Source organism: Pithys albifrons, chromosome 5 (genome assembly GCF_047495875.1).
Source record: "Pithys albifrons albifrons isolate INPA30051 chromosome 5, PitAlb_v1, whole genome shotgun sequence".
Lineage (NCBI taxonomy): Eukaryota > Metazoa > Chordata > Aves > Passeriformes > Thamnophilidae > Pithys > Pithys albifrons.
In genome coordinates, this window is record NC_092462.1 from 26350721 (window position 1) to 26370941 (window position 20221).

At 45.2% G+C, this 20221-nt stretch overlaps 1 protein-coding gene across 10 annotated transcripts in view; it reads right to left on the reverse strand.

The window, feature by feature from the left end:
* The window catches only part of LEF1 (lymphoid enhancer binding factor 1), a 70023-nt gene that overhangs the window by 25610 nt on the left and 24192 nt on the right, over positions 1-20221 (reverse strand). For all 10 annotated transcript variants that reach the window (XM_071555119.1, XM_071555118.1, XM_071555120.1 and 7 more), the window contains one exon: positions 2020-2152. In XM_071555119.1, coding sequence (XP_071411220.1) covers positions 2020-2152 — 133 coding nt within the window. The remainder of the gene's footprint in view (positions 1-2019; positions 2153-20221) is intronic.

Genomic DNA, 20221 nt, shown 5'->3' on the forward strand with positions numbered 1-20221 from the left:
GACAGAAACAATGGTTGGAGGCATTTGGCAGAGGACCTGAGGAAAAGAAAAAATCCTCTCTTTGCAGCAACTGCATGGGCTACTTCACTGCGGGTGCTCCCACATGCCAGTGGCGCCAAAACAGGGAGTATGGATGGAAAGACCACACACATCAAGGAGACCATCCCAGACAAGACCAGCAGTCTCCAGCCTGCATCATCCATCCTCATCTTTGCCAGTGCTGAGCAAAGGGATCAAGAGTCCATTCAGGAACACCAGAGGGGCATGAGCTTTGTGCCTTCCAGCAGCGCCCCTCACCAGGCTTGCGCTCAAGGATGGGAACATGACCAGTGGGATGCTGGACAGGGGAGAGGGTTGAGAAGAGGCAGAAGAGAGAGAGGATGTACAGCACAAACAACAAACCAGATGTTGTTCAGTTGGGGTCTGCAGTACAGGAGTACAAAAATAAACCAGAGTAAAGGCAAAAAGATTGGGCACAGGTGGACAAACCCACCATACAGTAAGCAAAAACCTTATGAGCTTACAAACTGCAGGAGCAGAGTGTGCCCCAGCTGTCACAGCCAGCTTCAGCAAGAGATGGAAATCCCATTCTCTTAACATGTGGCACCCCTGGGATTTCAAGGAATGAGTGTGAATACCCTTCTCCTGGGCACTGATGCAAAGGAGGAGGACAAATGAGGACAGGAGGTCTCCATTTGCTTCTTCCAAGTCTGAAAAATATACTATACATGTATTTACAGGCCAGGCTTTCCAGACAGAGTGCTTTTTGTATTCCCTCCCTCTAAAAAAACAAAACACCTAACCAACAAACAGCAAAAAACACACACAGCCACAAGGCCATAGCATTTTCTGGATATAGCCCACATTATTATCTGCATAGCACAGCCAAAAATAAAACCTACACATTCGGTGGAAGTCAGATCAAAAAAAGTCTCTTTCCCTGAACAATGATGGCTGGACACCTCTTCAGATAAACGGGACAACTGTGCATGTGGATATGTGCCCAAGTAAAGCAGACCTTCATGATCTTGTCAACTAGATGACACATCACATGGCACAACATGCAAGTGAAGAAAGGGGCAGGGAGAGGAAACCAGGAACAGTCATGGCACCTACGGATTTCAAGCCCACACACAAATATGCAGAATACAGTGAATGTCTTCGTAAACCCTCTACTCCCTCTTTGTCCCTCCTCGCTACCAGCTCTTCCATGCAGGCTTCTTCTCCTCAGGTTCTTAACCAAACCCCGGCTCAGATGTGTGATGGTCAGGGCCAGTACTCCCCTTGCACGTCCTGCCCCACCTCCTGCATCTCAATGCAAGCAAGCACATTGCTCACAGGAAACCACTGGTTTCTCCCGAGTGCTGGGCAGGAGCTCTTGACACAGGCTGGGCTTGACACCTCAAGGCTGTCAGCAGTTCCTTGGGGGTCTCCAGACTGACCCAGAAGGGGCTGATCTGATGGTCCCAGATTAGATCTGGGAGGCTTTTCTTTTTGCTTAAAGGAGTCATAGAGATGCAGAGAAAACCAACAGCCATGACTCGAACATCTAAAAAGATGCTTTCTGCAGAAGGCGGCTGGCATAAGGAGGTTAAAAAATGTCATGTTTGTAAAGCTTTAACTTGCACAGGCTCAGAATTATTTTTATGGGTAAGTTTTCAGTAACACCACTACCAAAGTACTTGTCCCCCATTTTTGGGAAGGTGAGGGATGATTGCCTTTTCCTCATCTGCATGCTGCAAGCCTCAGGCACCACAGGAGATGGTAAAGATTGGCTGCTCTTTACTGAGATTTTAAAAGACTTTGATGACAAAAGCCTGAATTACCACATTAGAAAGAGCATGAAAATTTAAGCAGCCAAGTTAAATATCAGCATCATGTCAGAATTATAATTTCTGAAAGCAGGCACATGCACCTGGAACCCTCCCTCTAAAACATTACAAATAAAGTTCTGTCAGCAGCACAGGGGGCACCGGGACCACTCTGCATCCCCGTGGTGCTGGGAAAGGATGGGCTCACCTTGTTTGGAGCTGACGTCAGAGGGGATGTGAGACGGGTGTGACCCCGGGGAAAAGTGCTCATCGCTGTAGGTTATAAGAGGGGTGAGGGGGTGAACCGCATGAGAAGGCTGTACCACAGGCACCTTGTTTGACTGCAAGAGAAGAACAAAAATGAAATTAAATGATGTCAGCCAAGTGGGACTGTTGCGTTGAAAAAAAAAAAGGAAGTATTTCCAAAATGCAATTTTTGAATATTTGCTTTACTGAAGCAGGGGAAACAGATGGACAGACATGACATTGTGGCTAGTGCATGGAAACCAGGTTTGCTGCCAGAATCAGCATCCTCAAACCACTGGCACCCAAGGAGGGATGCAGATATTGAGGAAAGGCAGGGAAATGGGTGGAGGCTGGAAGCAGGAAGAAAGGCGCTTGGGAGACAGGGAGCGGAAATGGCAAATGGAGAGCTGTAGGGCAGGAGGACCAACAAGCTGGGCAGGCAGGCACCCTGCACCAGGGGCTGCGGGCAAAGCACGGCAGCAGTGGTGAAGAACCTCTTTGGTTACAGGAATGGCATTTTAAAAAACCCCAACAGATTAAAAAAAAGGCTTAAAGCGCAGGTTTGCCACATCTCCAGCCTTAAGAGCAACATGGTCTTCATCAGCTTCACTGCTCCTCACGTGTGCTCCCCTGCATGGTCATGGTCATGGCATGGCACAGCACGGTGCAGCTGGGACAAACCCCCGCTATTCCCAGAGGATGCAGTAGCATTTTTCCCTTGCAATTTTACAAACTCTGGTTGAAAACTCTTTGTCTAACAGGTAACTAAAAAGTCACGCTTAAAAGCCTGATTCCGTATATAAGTGGCTGGCAGTGGCCTCTCAGAGTGTTCAGTTAGGCGGGAGGCCTGCTGGCTGCCTGGGGACACATGGAAGGCCTCTCCCTGCATCATACTAAGGAGAAGTCAAAGTGCTACAAACACCTGAGAAAGTCCTAAAATGGGTGCCATAAGGTGATGTCCCCACAGGCCAAGATGCACACTTTTCATCAGCACTTCCTGCAGAGGAACAGGGGAGGAGGCAGTCGGCATGACAGAAGGATGCTGCCCAAAATTACACTCTTAGATAAGGCTGCAAGACAATGAAATTCCTCTGTTGCAATGAAATCCTGCCACACTAACACTGCTTGAATCACAAGTTTCCCTTTCCATGGTGGGATGAGCCACAGTGATGATGCCAGCAGGTAACAGGCACTCCTCATTTTAACCCTGCCACTCTACACTGCCCCTTAGCCTGAATAATTATGGAAGAAACAGGGTTTTAATAAAATTTTTTAAAAAAGCTATCCTTCAGACAGACAGACTGATAATTCAGCAAGGACAGCCTGTCAAACACAAGGAATTAAGAAAAAAATAATTTAAGAGGCCAATGAAATTAATTTTCATTGAGTTCAATATTGAAATCCTAGCACAAAACAGATGTTAGGACAAAGCTCCATGCGCAAGTCCATGATTTCTCTGGATTTCCGGAAGGACAAGTGATTAAATGGACAACTCATTTTATTTTTAAGACCAGGAGTAGAGGAAAGGGAGCAAATGTGAACCAGTGCAGCATTTTCCAATTTCCTTGTTTCCAGAGCACCACCTTAAGGAACTTGCATTAGCAGGCAGTATCTTCTTAATGTCTGACCTATCCCTCCAGTCATATAGCTCAGAATCTGGTGCCATGAATTTTTGCTAAATTATGCTATCCTTGCTCTCCTCTTAATTTTACGGTTTTCAACACAGATTTGCTTTCCTGTGGGAAAGAGATAAGAACCTGAGGATTTTAATTTAAGCTTCGGCCTTGTCTTATATTTTGCAAGATGGAGAGAGAAAGCAGCGTTAGTAGGTGTTTTAAAGCCAACAAGCATTAGGGCCATTTTTGTGACCAAATAATAAAAGCAATATGAATTCTCAATAATATCTAGGAATTGAGTTGTAAAGGGGATAGCTCAGACTGTTATTCATCTTCTCCATCCGTATAAATTCCACAAAAAACAAATGCCAGTGAATTTCAGATGATTTACAAATCAGGCCTCAGTCTTTAGCACAAGACTTGTGGGCCAGCCCACCATTCAGCCATTACTTTATCAACAATGAACTGTATATTATGAATAAAGATCAAGCAATAGATGTATTTAGGTCACACACACACACAGCTGCTAATCAGCATTAATTTCTCAAAATTTAGTAATTAACATTCTGTATTGTACTAGATGTAATTGTCATGCACACCCTTGGTATCAGGGTTCCTCGCTTTCAGAAATCACTCATTTATACTTTGAGCATGCCAATCCCTGCACCCCCCCACTCTCCAGCATCCTGCAGATTTTATTTTATTTTCTAATTCTCGGCACCTTATCCCCTAAGCCCATGGCAGAGGCTTTCAGCGGGCGAAGGAACCGTGAGAAGTCAGGAGAAAAGCAAACCGCTTGTCAGTGGGCTTAAAATTAACATATAAACAGGCCATATCTCCATTAAGAGCGTTTGGGGGTCTGCAGAGCCAGAAACTGGAAAAAAAAAAAGCCTGTAACAAGAAATAATAGCAATAATGCAAAGCTTCTCAGACTGCCTGCCCCACACTGCTTTGGGAAGACCCCAAGAGCTGTCAGGTAAATCCTACTGAGCACCCCCACGTACCACCAGGCAGGGGCTTGAGAATATTCCTTCTTCCCTCTGGTCCCACCAAGATGGACACAGTGACTGACACCAGGAGAGCACACAGGGCAACACATATACACAATGAAACCAGGAGGATAAAGACCTGATGACTTATTTTCCAAAAGCCCTATGGACTTAAACTGGTTCTGCTATAACACCCTACCAGTCAACCCAGATGGGTTATCTGAGCTGTCTTTGCAGAAGGGGTTCAGGGCAGGAGATCAAGGCCTCATATGCAGACATTAATGTCCCTCTCACCATCCCTTCAACACTCCCACCCCCACACCAGGGTGAGGGATAGGCCCCAGGTGCTCCATCCAGTCCCATTTCCAGCCCCAGGGACACTTGCCTGCACCCTCTGCCCTGGGACTTCTGGACTGCAGATGATGCCAAAGCTCCTTCCACCACCTACTGCTCACAGTGGACACCACTGCCCCAGAGGCTTTCCAGGGCTGTGAGACATGGCCAAAACGTACCTCACACTGAGGTACAGGACTGTGCTGATGATACTGCTTCTACTGCATCCCAGTCTTTGTCCACAGGATTCCTCCTCCAACAAACATGCCATCCCTACAATTGTCTCCCCATGTCCTCTAAAGAAAGGAGTGCATACAACTGCAGAAACACTTGAGAGACCGATAAGACCCGATCTGGGTCAACGTAACCTCCATGCAGGAGCAACTTGGTCCTCCATGCTTCGCTCAGCACCTGCTAGTCAAGCCCACAACCACACAGCTCACCCTGGCACAGTGGTGACATTTATATCTAATACAGGCACGGTTCACAGAGCACATTTTCTCCTCAGCACAGCCTGAAAAATCCTCTCCTGCAAAACCTGATCAGTCCCCACGCCTTCAGTGAGATAATCGCATAATTACACACTGCCCTGCATGAGGTTCTCTGGTATTTCAGAACAGAAATTATACTTCATCCACCCACCAAAAAGTAGTATTTTGATACCTTAGTTCGTACCCAAGTACTAAAAACACAATAAAGCCAATGAGGGTGCAATTCTCAATTCCAAGACAATGTGAAGAATCTGGACATTTGTGGAAACAGTCCCTAACACAGCTCTGATGTGGCAATATATGGAGTACTACTGCACCACATTGCTTTAGTTCCCTTCTAAGCTTCTTCACATGACCTGGAAAGTAAAGGAGATGGAACATACAGCCTAGTTCTAGATCTGCAACTTGGAAACAATAAGTAACTAGAAGTGAGGACTTGTGCTTTATAAACCTGTACACCTCCTGTTATGTTTTAGGGCACCTTATCACACATATGTCATAACCTGTCATAAACACCAGAGGCTATAACCTATGCCTGTTGGCCTGGGCACACACAGTTGTGTCCCACAGGACTCAGCTTAAAGGGGACACTCCTGAGTGGCAAAACCTTGGTGGCCTCCTTCTCAGAGACCACCAGGGCTCCAGTTCCACTGCACAGTCTTGCAGCACGGACTATGCCAGCATCCTTTGGGAACTGGCATCTCCCTGGCCCTCCCTGAGGCTCTTTTCCTCATCAGCTTGGCCTTCTCAGTTGTTATCTTTTATTGCTCCCAAGCATGTTCTCAGGTTGACATGAGCCAGTGCAGGAAGACGACAGCCCCCTGAAGGGACACCAACAGGACTGGGAGAGCATACGTGTACTGGAAACAGCTGGAGCCAAATTATTTGGCTAGTTAGGGCTAAAATGAAACTGTTATTCAGTTTTATGACTAACCTGAAAGAAAACCCCAAAATCTCAAGCAAAGAGTTGTAGGCAAAGGGTAAGAGTTTGCAGAAAAGAGGACCCTGAGCCAGCAGAAGGCATTATCCCAGCAAGAGCTTCACCATGCGCTGGACACCTGTTTAAACCTACTGCTGTTTTGAAATAACACATGAACAACCACCCAGGTCACTACAATAGCAAATATTTCCCTTGCAAACAACAATCACAGTCTCCAAGTGGTAAAGCTTGAATCATACTTGGGCATTTTGGGCAGGACAAGGATGGGGGGCAGAATCCCCTGGCTATGGCACTGGTACAGCTGCTGCCATGCAGATGGGCAGCCCCTGCAGGTGCTCTGCACTGGCAATGCTGCACCTGGACTCGCAGAGTTACTCACCACTTTAAATATGCGCCTGCCCTCTCATCCAAGGAGTACACTTTGAGACAGTTCAAATTAATCTCTGGTGAGTTGATTGTGAAATGCTGCTTCTAAAATTCAGTCTGAATCCAGGAAGTTATTCCTGATTTTTGAAACAATTCTGAAGGAAAGCAAGACTACAGAATAAAACAAACCCCAAGCCCTCCCCAGGCAACCACTTAATGCTTTAGGAAAGGCCCACCTGTAAGGTATCCTATATGCAACAAGTGTCCAAAACCTATAAAAAGCCTGGGACAGCCATGGCAAAAATGCCTGTAGGTCAGCGCTGGGTGAGGCGGGCAGCTGGGAGCTCCTGCTGGAGCTGGGGCAACCATTTGTTCCAGCTGCTGCACAGAGAAAGATATTAAATTAATGACCCTTCAAAGGACACACATCTACAAAGGAGGTCACAGATGGGCAGGGAGCTTTGCAGAGAACCATGAGGCAAGCAAGCCTGTGCACACAAGACCTAAGCATCCCTAGGTCAGCACCCAAAGAGGTGCTGGTTTGGTTTTTGTTTTGTTTTTCCTCTCTTCTTTAAACACCAAGCTGCTTCTAAAAAGACAAAAAAAGGCCCCAGTCTGACTACTTTTCCTCTCCTGTCAGCAAGTTATGCATTGGTTACAGGCACCAGCAGATGGTCTTCTCAACTCAGACTAAAATAAGTCAATTAAAACAAACGAAGAAAGAAACTTAAGGATGAATAAATGCATGCATTCCCTTTTGTTTCTGAAAGAGAGGGTCGATTGAAAAAACACGGCCTCAACTTTTTGACAGCAAATATTAAATTTAGGGGGAAAACACAACAACAGGTAATTCCTCAAGAAAACCACCAGCACCACCAAAATCTCTCCAAAGCTTCCCAACACTGCTATAGCAGTACTTCAAAATAAAAGGCTCAATTAGTCGATTTGTTGTGGGGGAATTTGAGGATGTCTTGATCTGAAGAGATGTGGCAGTTTGGGTTTTAGTTTTAGCTAGGCCTCAGTTCAGCAGGCCCAGAGAATCTGACGTAGATTAGAGGGGACAAGCATCACCTGACTTAAGCAACCAAAGAGATATTTCATATCATTCTGACATCAAATCAAGTATAAAAGAAGGTGTAGGAGGTGCCTAGCCTCTTTCCCCTTCATGGCTGGGTGTTGAGCAGACCTGCTATCACCATTGCTGAAAGTGTTAGGCCTTGCCACCATTTCACAGCTGTTTGGTTCGGGAAGGACAGATTTGTTTTTGTTATTGGTTTTCTCCTCTCTTGTTGGGTGTCCTTTGGGGGGAGTCTGTTGGGGTGTTTTTGTGGTCTGGGTGGTTGGAATCTGTATTATTTGGGTGAGTGACTTGGTAAAGTGGTTGTTGTTTTTATTTTCCATATATATGTGTGTTATATAATATTCTGTTTTACATTTTCTCTCTTCTATGCAAAATATAAAAAGCTCGCTATTTTAAGTGTTAGTTCTAATTTTTTTCCCTCAGGTTTGTGGGGGGATTCTCTCTCTCTGTGTTGGGCAGTTGGCATTTTCCCAGCTCAACCTAGCACAAGAGATAAGAAAAAATGTCTATTTTTAGCCTATTCTGGTTTCTGGAGCTCTGAAATCATCCTTAGGCAGAAGGTTTTAGCAAACCCAGAAGACAGCAGTTTCAGCTGTCCTCTCAAAATACCAACAGCATTTTAATGGCTAAACTAACTCTGTATTTATGCCTTTGCTGACCATCTGTTGCAATAAAAATGCAAGACCAAGAAGAATGCCACTTTGGAGCAATGTCAAAACCAGGCCTATGTCTGGTTTCACCACGGACAAGCACAAGGGTACCAGTGATGGAATATAGAGGAGGTAACAGTAAGGTATTTCAGTCAAAACTAGTTACCAACAGAGGAAACAAACTCATCAACACCAGCAGTAATTGCAATTACAATTTGTCACCTCCCTGGAAGCCATTGTACAATCTCTTTTCATAGAAAACTTTGCAAAGGTCAATATACAGAGAGCTCAGGTTACTATCCTCAACCCCAAATAATTTTTTAGAGCAAGTAGTTTTATGTCCAAAACCAAACACCTTCTAGGTCCCTAATAGCAGAGATAATTTTATGCTTAATTTTCAAAACCTTCTCCAATCCTTGGACAGCACAGTTGGGAAAATGATAGAGTGGATATGGGGGTGGTGGGTTGTAGCATTAGTTTTAGCCTCACCTGAAGCTAAAAGGGAACAGAGCTAGGAAAGCAGATCCACAGGAACACATCAGTCACAGGCCTTAGGAATACTGTGATTTATGAAAAGACAAATAAAAAAGGTGCAGTCTTTTAACCCTGCTTCCCAGGGTTAAACTTGGCAATGGGAGGCCATTTATCTCATTGACCTTTCCTTCTTACAAGCAGTGGGGGTGACACCCCAGGGACTCTACATTTTCAGGAGGTGAAGTGAAAAGCTGCATCCACACTGATGTGAAACTTTACAGCTTTACAACTGCTAACCTTTATTCAAAACAAAACTAAAATCAAAATTGCACATTTCATGGGGCGAACTGATGACTTGACGAGGTCAGAAAAAAATCCTCCTGGCCTCCCATTCTCCTCATATACTGTCCTTCAGTTCTTTGCCATGTAATTAGATTGCATTTAGTGCTGGAAATCAGGAAAGGGCAGAACAAGAAAGTTTCTTTAAACCAGTCATTGAAAGTTTCCTCCTTCTCCCCAGGACACATTGAGTCAGGAAACCACAGAGCCACAGCATGCCAGGAGACACCTAGAATATGGAGAGAGAAGTTGCCAGCGTGCCAGCAAGTGAAGGAGGCACCCAGGATCCTTGATAGAACTTAGCATGATTTTTTGGGAGCATGAAAAGTTTGTGACCTTTCTCCAGCTGCCCAGACCACTTTCCTGTTTGGGAAGCCCAGCAGCATTGTGGCTGCAATGTATGGGAAAGGCAGCTTCATGGTCAACAGTACCATAAGATCAGCACCTGAAGCAAAGGGGCTGTCATGTCTGGAAACACAGGCAGCATACCAGAACATGCAAGAGGATTCAGAGCAAACTGCTCTACCTGAATCCCAAAGGGTCAGCGTGCAACAAAAACTTCAGTGCAACAGCCTGGGGAGCATCACAACGGAAAGTATAAATATGACTTGACAAAGCCTAGAAAAAGTATCTATATAGACAGATTACAAGAAGAAACTAAATTCAGGTTAATTGCAACATTAGTGAGAAACCAACATGCTATTGGCTTGTCTACATTCTAGTCTTTTTCTAACTTTTCCCCTTGTCCCTCCTCTTCAATCTTGGAAATTAATATAGCACAACTGTGATGGATTTTCACTGAAAAGTTGTAATAAGCATTTGAGTTCCCTCAAGACAGCTTTAAAAACATGGGTGTTGAATCTCTGACAGAAACACACTTTATTTCAAGTGTTCATTAAGCACTGCCATTAAGTAAGTGATTAAAGCACACCCAGTATTAAAATAGCTTGATTAGAAATCCCCTGCTATCTCCATTTTCTTCTCTCCCGTGATTTCTTAATTTGTTTGTTCTTGCCTGTTCAGGAAGGCTGTCAGGAGACCAGGAGTGCTGGTGAACCATGCAGGGAGCCAGGCAAGTCTTGTAAGGCTCTGATCAGGGGAGGACAATCCATTACTATTTCTGTACTGCAAGTTCACATATACAGAGATTACACCTAGTTTTACACAGCTCATTGATTTTGGAAATATAACTGAGAGGGCATTAAATTGGCAGCAAAGCCATATCTTCACAGAGAAAACTGTCCCTGTTACAGTATTTTGCAATGTTTTCATTCTCCAAACTAAGTAATGGGCTCTCTTGGATGGAGATTAATTGCTAGCAAACACTCCACAATTTGCCAGCCAATGCTCATTGTAAGCTCTGGTTCCAGTAAGATGGTCCTTTAACTTTGCCCATCCTGAACAGTTCATCTTTGTCCTGATGTAAATACAAGTCCAAGCACAAAAGAGGGAACATGCAGCATCAAATCGCACACTAGACCCCAGGGGTCACTAAGCACTCCCAAAACCTGGTAAATGGGACCACTGGCACTACAAATACTCCGGATGATGACATACCACATGGGCCTTTACCATGCTCAGTGTCCCTTCTTCTGCCTTGTGTGTCCTTGTCACATTCAACCAATCCCATTAGCTGAAAAGGTATTTTCCCCCATTGTTTCCTGACATATCCCAAGCTCTTTCAGTTCTTTATTGCCGAAAGACAACAGAGGCTTAGCAATGTTTTAACAAGCCCAAGCCTGAGCCTCTGATTTGCAGAGGTCTGGCTTATTAATTGCTTTGACAATAAGGACCGTTGTCCTAAACCACCAGAGAAAAGCCACTGGACGTCAGAGGAACCGGTGCCCTCAGGCCAGCTGCTTGCCATGGGGGAATCAGCAGGAGTGTTCTGTGAGAGAGAGCCCCAGGGGTTCTGGGCTGGGAAGAGGATGCTGGAGTCCATCCTGGTGTCACCTCTTGTGCCATCTTCAGCTCTTCCCTAGGGACAAAGCTGCTTTGGTTTCTGTCACCAGAGCTGTCAGCTGAGTTAAGACAAAGACACAGGCTTGTTTTGCTTGCCTCGAGGTTATCAGAATTCCTGCTCACAAAAACTCTGGAATCTTCTCTGGGGTACTCAGACCCACAAGCCAATGTGCCTCTCTCACAGGCAAAGGGATGCATTTCAGTCCAATACTCAAACAGTATTTCCCAGAGAAATTGCTCAGGCAAGGAAAATACCATCTACCACATAAGCATACAAGTTCTGTGTGAAAGCGGGTTGTCCGACGACAACCTCTGAAGCCCAGCGTTCCTGTTCTGGCAGACAACGTGCGTCACAGGATGGGATGACTTTTCCTCATCGACCTCCTCAAGTCCCACAGGATATAGACCCAGGCTCCTGGGGGGAACCAAGAAAAAAGCCATCCTGCACCCTGGTAACAGGAAGATGCCTTTTGGCACTAAACACAATGTGGATCAAAAGTGCTTGAAATAGGACCTCTCTTAAATGTATTTACATTAAGTCTATGTTACAGCTTATTCAACACCATATGTCATAACAAAGACCATCAGAAGCCCAGAAAACTGAGAAATGGGTCAACTTCCCTTTGAGCTGCAGTTTTCAAGCTGCACTGAATAGGAATGTTCTCAATTAAGAAAATGCAAGAGTATGACATGCGTCAGGAAGTCATCTTACCTCTGTTATATAAGGTAAGGACAAGGACTCGACACCTGTGCAAGCACCTGGCATACCTTTATGTGTTTACCAGGCCTAAGTTTGCAACTTAGAGGTTGACTGGGCAGCAACTGCTTAATTCTATCAACACAGAGATCATACTGTGCTGGTCACACTACCCAACACGACTGATATTTTCGGAAGTGCTCCTGTCTCATCCGTCTTCTAAAAAATGGGGGGACAAAACGGAAAAAAAGATAGAGTGATGATGGAGGAGTAATCAACTTGATGACATCAATGACCCCTCTCAAATGGTCCTTGCTCCTAGCAAGCTTGGTTTCCCACAGTGCTGCTGCTGCTTAAAGACTCCTGCAGGGAAAGCAACAGTGAGGCAAACCCCCTCCTGCCCTAAAGTGGCAGGAAGGACTGACCACACTTTGCCATGAGGCAAGGAGACCCTGCTGCTGGGATTTTGGCTCCTGTAGGGGGATTTCTCGGCAGCACTGGAGCAGAGTCAAGCCCAGGTTGAAGTGCAATGCTGAGAGCTGGGGCTGCATGTGCACCATTAAGGGTGGCAAGGGCAGGCACGGCCAGGTGGGATGGATGCAGGGGCTACTCAGCATATGACAGGGTATGAAGGAAGCACCAGATGGAAAATTTTCTCCAAATTTGAGGCTCTCAGTCACCACTGACCCTGCATATGCTCTGTAAAAAGTTTTCAAATAACTTCCTTGAGTCCAGCTAAACCGTATTAACAGATTTATCCAATAACATGCAAATTCAGGTTTTAATGAAAAGTCTTAAGTCCCAGCTCTAAGTGATTTGGACTTTTCTGCTAATGGCATCGGCTAATGACCAAAGATTTAATGCATCAAGTCTTAGCATACATCAGTGCAAACAATATAACCATTTAGTGGAGGCAAAAAGTCATCTCATTAGACATCCATCACTGGATGTGGGCAAGATGGTCCAAAGGCTTAAAATAAAATATTCATTTTTAAACTAAAAAAAAAAGAAAAAATCCCTATACATGTACAAATGATTAGGCCAAAAGTAGCAGTCTGCTAAAGCTTCATTAGGATTGAAAATGCAAACTGCAACGTTTGTCTGGAGGTAAAAAGCATTTGCAAGTACTTAATTTCGGCAGCACTGTTCCTCAGAAGGCAAACTAAATTTTAACAGGAATTAAAGCAATATGGCCCTCCAGAAACAGGACGTCTCTTAGACAGGTTATTTGAACTACTAGTAGAAGGTCACAACAGGAATTATTTCTCTACCATGTTGTGTGAGATGATTTCAGTACAAACAATAGTGTTGAAAACCTACTAACTTAGTTTTATGGATCATTCCCACGAGGGTTCGGTACATCAATGAAACACAAAAACATGGCCTAAAATTACATTTACATGTAGCTAAAAATATAAAAATCACAGCACACCACTAAGGATAAGGAAAGAATGACCTGAACAATGGATTCAAAGGGGCAGGGCTGCAAACACAGTTTTGGCCCAAACTGTTGATGCTGAGTGTTTCATTTGAACTCTTGGTGTAAACAGGCGCAATAAACCTACCACATAACGCTGCTGGAGGCCAAGCTACCAACACATAATATAAATGCTCATTAGTTTTAGTCTCATTTGCCACATGGCATTTTAGATGATACAAAAAAGGGATTGATGCCTCCCAGCCATGGGCTGATAGTAGGAGATGACTCAGGTAAGGAGAGGACTTTAATTATAATGGGCCTATGAAAGCTGCCTGTCTGTTTGCAGGAGAAGTGAAAAAAAGGAAGGGAAAAGGGATATACAGAAAAGCTGGAGCACCCCTCCTTTGTGCCTGCAGGCTCTGTCTCCCAGGGCAGCATAGGAAATACTATTTTCCCACTCCATAAAAAGAAGATATGGCAACCTCATGGCAAGCCTTGACTCCAGATGCAGAGAGAAGCCAACAAAGGTGCCTTGGAGGGATGCTCCTATGTCAGCTTTGCGGTTAGATCAGCCTCCAAGAGCTGCCTGTGCCTACTGAAATGCACGCTTATGACCCACAACACAAAATGAAGCTGTGTTGGGGAGGTTTAGATTAGATATTAAGAGAAGGGTGTCCATCTAGTGGATGGTTGGGCACTGGAACAGGCTCCCAAGGAAGTGGTCACAGCACCAAGCCTGCCAGAGTTCAAAAACTGTTTGGACTCTCAGGCACATCGTGTGATTCTTGGGGCCAACCTGTGCAGGGCCAGGAGCTGGACTTGATCCTAGTGGGTCCCCCCCAACTCAAGATATTCTATGATTCTATGAAAACGCATCTTTCCTGGTGTTGATGGCATTGGCTCTCCTTTGACTGTGCAAGAGCTCCATTGACCACGCATTCTTGCCTCTGCTCCATCACCCCATACTCATTCCAGGAAGCTTCCTGGACCCCTGTGGCCCTGCTTGACTTAACTGCACAGCATCCTTAGGCTCCTCTAAAATAGGCATTTCCTTCAATTTACCCGTGGAGGTGCATGGCTGTCCTGGGAACTGATCTGAAGATACTCCGGTGACTGTGGTGGCCCCAGCTTAGCCATGAGATGGGGGACACAGGAAAAAACATGGGGCTTACCTGCTCCCCTTTCCCACCCCACTCAATTTGGTCTGTTACCACTAAGCTCCTTCACCCACTTGGCTACAGGACTTAAAAAAGGTTGCTGGTTTGCACAAGACACGTGATGCCTTTTAAATCCTGCATGGGATATTTCTGCCTGCTGCTAGACTCAAATTAAAAAAAAAAATCAAGAGCTGCTCCCTAAAATTTAAAAATCACTCTTAAAAAGAAAAAAAATCCACTCAGCCCACAACCTAAGTTCTGTGCAGCAGGCACCTACACCCTTGTAAAAACCCTAGGCTGCACTTTATAACATGGATAGAAGTCTAAACATCATTAAAAAGAACCTAAATTGCCAGGTTGCCCAAGCCTCCAGTAAATCACCCTTCCAGATGGGCTTAGAGCTGCACACAGTAATCAGGCATTGGAATGGGCTGCCCAGAGAGGTGGTGGATTCACCATCCCTAGAGATTTTTAAACACAGATTGGACGTGGCACTGGGTGCCATGATCTAGTAAATGGACTAGAGTTGGACCAAGGGTTGGACTCGATGATCTTGGAGGTCTTTTCCAACCCAATCGATTCTATGATTCTATGATTCTACAGAGCCCCACTAGTAGCAACTGGTCACCCTGCAATTATATTTCAATCCTACTAAACTCAAACAACATTATATGAGAGTTATGCTCAATTGCATTAAAAAGGCACTTCCAAAGTTTACCATCGCCCTGTCCTTACCAACACTGCAATTTTTCATGCAATTAGGGTTCTCCTGTGCAGTTAATTCCCTCCCAAAACATGGCAGAGGCAGGGGTGAACAATTTGTTAATCGTAACTGCATCCCTCCTCAGTATTCTTCATTGCAATGAAGGTTGCACTTGGGAGAAAAATAGTGCATTAAACTCTGCAAACCACTAAACAATTTATCAGGCAAAAAACTAGTTCATGCTGGAAGAGCCTGGGGAAGCACTCAGCCTCTCACCCCCATCCACTGCCAAGAGGGATAACGGTCAAGAGTACCAGACGCCCCCATGCAACACTAACCCCATTCTTTTTTTGGGGTTGAACACACGAGCGATCTACATGAGACCTGCCCATTGCACGCATGCTACTGTAGGGCAGCAAACCCTGGAACTGCTGCAGTGTCTGGCACAGGCTAGCGCTGGGGCTGGGAAAACTCAGCCAGGTCAAGGCTGGCAAAAAAATACTGGATAATCATTTGTTGTTTTTTTTTTTCACCACTGCTTCCCACTCTCTCTCTTTCCCCTGTTCCCAGCAGAACTGGCAGACTCCTTCCCCATTGCCAGCATGGTACTTCAGAGACAAGGACCAGATCCTCACCTCTGTCTTGCAGAGGGAGCAGGCTTTTTAGCACGATGCTGTGGGATCTGAGGATCATCTGAAGGTTGGGTGGGAGAGATGGGCACTCCTGCTGCAGGCACAGTGTATGCTACACACAAATGTTTTCAGTTTGCTTGAGAAAGCTGCATGTCCACAGCCAGCTGCACAGCTTGCCATATTTATTTGCAGATAGGGGAAATTTTTACTGCCCCTTTATTCAAGTAACAAGACGGGATATAGATTATAGACATTGCAGCCTCTTAAAAAGGAAATCAAGTTCTCTGTTCTAAAAATTATATATTTATTTTCCCCCTTATGGCAGAAAGTACCCTTTCTGTCTAATAACCCATTATGCTGGAGAGAAAGCATGGTCCCTCTTCTTCCTATCCTACACCTAGGATCAGAATACCTTAACCTCATTTAAAACTAAAAATCAGAGAAAATTTCAGGCAGTTAAAGATATTTCCACTACCTCACAGGTGCTGGGTCACAGACAAGATGCTATTCACATTTAAAAAGCAGGCAAAATTTCCCCGTGCCTTTCTTGAAGTTTCAACACCCATGCCTGAAGAAAAAGATGGCAAACACCCCACGGCAACCAACTGGGCTGAGGACAGCCAGTCTCCAGACACAGCCAGAGACACGACCATGAGCCATGAGGTGAATCTTTGTTACTCCAACTCGAGGGATGAACTCACACTCTCATGCCACCAAATTAGCACAGATGCAAAAATATGGCACCTCATGTGCGGAAGCAGAGACAGACAGGATTTTCTCAACTCAAACATCTCTTCCTTCCATTCACCTTCCTGAAGCCTCCCTGTCCACGCACAAGCTGCTCATGGGGGATAATCAGCTCAAACCGAGTAACTGAATGCCAGTCTTATCAAAACAGTGGGAAAACGATATCCTCTCACTGGAAGATACCGTAGATAAGTTCTCATATGCCCAGTATTTTGGAACTCACCGTTTGTATCAATTGCACAAAACTAAGAGTTGAGAGCAGGAGGAAAACAGCCCCTTGGGCTGTGCACAGAGACAGAGCACAGCTTTTCTCAGCATTGAGCTCTTTCGTACTAAGTCAGAGGAAGGAAATGCTGCCTCCCCACAGAATTATTTTTTTAAACAACCACCTTTCCTCTTCAGAAAGCCCAGGCCAGGTGTTACACGCTCTCGACATCAAGCTAAGGCCAGTCTGAGTAATCTGTAGGTTCGCTCCTTAACGAGATAAAGGATTTCAGTGCAGTGCCACAGCCCAGGCTGTGGGAGCTGTGGGCTGGAGGAGCACTGCCGGCAGCTGAATGTCACTCCTGAAGGAATGCCTGACCTTTGCCGGGGCTTTGATCATGGTGGCTCACAGTGTGAGATAACCAACCCTTTGCAGAATCCGGAGGTAATAAAAAAAGCAGCTTTGAGGCCTCATGTTTTTGCACGGAAATACGTACCTGTGTTCCCAGCACACTGCCCAGACCCCACCCCTATCCTCCCCAGATATCAGCCACTTTTAAGCCAAACTCATTGCTGTCAGCTAAGGGAATCACATAAAGCCTTCAGGTGAGAGTTTTTAGCTCTTATTTAATTTCTCTTAATTGAAGAGGGTACTTGTGTACTGCTCTTAGGGAGGATATATGATCAGAGACTTAAAAAAGAGCAGAAGGTCCCCAATTAGTATGTGATTAAGCTGTAAGAAGGATAATAGGAGGAGAAATTTTGTATCTTACACAAACAAGATAGCAAAAGAGATAGATAAAAGCACAGAGCGGGAACAAAGCTTTATCCCCAGTTCCCCTCTGAATACTGAACCAATACAGAAAGTAGTGGATTTGCTGAGGGTTTTTTGTTTGTTTGTGATTATTTTAAAGCAGGGGGTGTCTTTCTCAGGACAGTTTATGACAAGCAATTTAAACAAGCCAGTATAGTAGCAGTTTAGTAAACCATGAAACACCTGAGTTGAATGTGCTGAATCTGTAAGTGATAATTAGATCAGTCTTGAATACTTCCTTTAATGAGCCTACACAAGCACAACATCCACCCAGACTGCTTTTGGTTACCAGCCTACAGAAGCTTGCATGATCCTCTTAGGCTAGGGCTGTTGTTTGGTTTTGGTTTTCTCTGTTTGGGACACTGCAGTACAGTCTCTGAAGTTGGATCTACAATTCCTTGATGCTGTCTGCAGGCTGCCCATGAGGTGCAGGGCTCATTCTGCAGCACTCCTCAGCTGCAAGCAGGCCGATGCCAAACTGAGCGGACCTGGATAAGTTACCCCTCTGGGTGGGAAGGGGGGGGAAGTTTTACTCAGCTATGCTGTCTTCCTCATGGGGTTAACTATGTAGATTTCAGATGCAAATTTTACTTTAGGGCAGGCTTTATGGTATTAAGAGTCTCTTTTTCAGCCTTCTGAAATTTCATATGTATACATGCTAGAGCTCTCTCATCTCTGTTAATTGGGTTTTGTGGAATTTCAAGGCCCGGGGGCCAAGAGGGGAGGGCTGCTGATTAAAGCGCGCTGTGCAGAAGTGGATGCAGAAGTGTTGCACAGTAACGGGAGGGAAACAATTCCTCTGAGCTACCTGCCTTCATGTGCACACCCTGTCTGCCACTTGGGAGGAATCATATTTTTTGCCCTGGCTTTCCCAAGGGTGTGAGGATGGCTCCCACCCTCTCCAATGGACATTGTGGGGAGGATGCTTAGCCCTGCCTCCCCAGTTGTGCAAATCAGTTTTAGAGATTTAAAGACTGGTCCGGAGCTACATTTGTTTATTCCACTGTGCCTGTCTCCTCACTGCAGACTCGAATGAGGTTATCTCCCCAGAGTCTCAACCCCAAAGCAGTGGTGATGGGGGCCAGGGGGAATCCACATCCTGTGATTTACATACTTAGGACCATTACAGAAGAATTAAAGGACACTGAATCTCTTTTTATCCCCTTTCACAACCCAGCATGTACATGTGTGTCAGAATTTATTAGGCTGTGATATCTGATGAGAAGTCACGCGTCTGGACGTCCCCATAACAAGGGCGCAGAAAATACCCACTCCTGCATTTGGCCAAACTGCATCTGTCCACATAGAAGGATTCAGTCCAGGAGCCTGCTTGCAGTAGCTAAATACAGATATTCACACACCCATTATAAATGCAGTCTAGTTTCATTTTTAACCCACAGGAGGGTGTGGAGGGAGAAGACATCAAAGCATGGACACAGGCTACCCTCGCATTCTGGGCGTGCAATTTTATCTTCCCCTCATTTCCCTCCTCTCCAAACCAGCTGCTACAACTATCACGATGCTTGCCCTCCGGCCAGTATGCTGGAAAACTGGCTTCCAAGGCAGTCATTAATCTCTCCCCATTACCCAGCTGGCACAGGATTTTGCTTAGTTCGGAAAAGAGTCAGCTCCATGCCCTCCGAAACACCAGTGGTAGCTCCTGCAGCCATGGGTGCCAGGCATCCCCAGCCCCGCTGTCTACACTGGGCACAGCCTGGCACTGCTTACCCTGCTGCAGCAGAAGGGCCACCACACATGAAATGAGATAGCCAAAACTCAAACACAGGCACTGAAGAGCACTGAAAGAGAAATTTTGATGTGAATTAAATAAGCCCCTCCTCAGCAATGATGGTGAAAAAAGGGTTGTGCAGATTCAAGGAAAGATACCTTGGCTCAGAGCTAAGTTTAGAGACTGACTTCTTGCACAGCAATAGCAGAAGAGAGTAGTTCCTACTTATATAAGTTATGCAAGTGAAATGAACATGCATGTAAACCTTCAGCAAGAGAGAACAGCTCAGCAATGTTACGCTTTTCATTTGGCCACCAGGGTTCAACCTATCTGAGGTAACAGGCCTGGAAATATGTATAGGTGCACGGTATGCTGAGCATAAGCAAGGGCTGCTCCAGTAAAGCCAAGCTGAAATGAACATAAAGCAGGCTCAGAAAGCAACGTGCACGCCACTGCAAGTTTGTTAGGAAGCTAAAGTAACAAGAAGTGTGTTTCATGTGATTACCACTTGAAACACAGCCATTTTACTTTGCTCCACCATGTACTGCACTGTTCAAGCAACACTGTAAGGCAATGTTTGCCCATCTACATCGGGTCAGAAATAATCTTTCCAGAGAGTACTTTTCCCCTGTATTGATGGAATGATTCATACCAAATTTGTCATATCCTCTCAGCAATTCTGCTCATTTGCTATTTTTAGAGGGGAACAACGGGGCCCACTTGAGAGCCCCATGAGTACACACACAAACCTACATTTCATCTGTCAGTTGGACCATAGGTTTTCCCAGGAAGAAGAAACATGCAGGCAAGTTTTTGATCT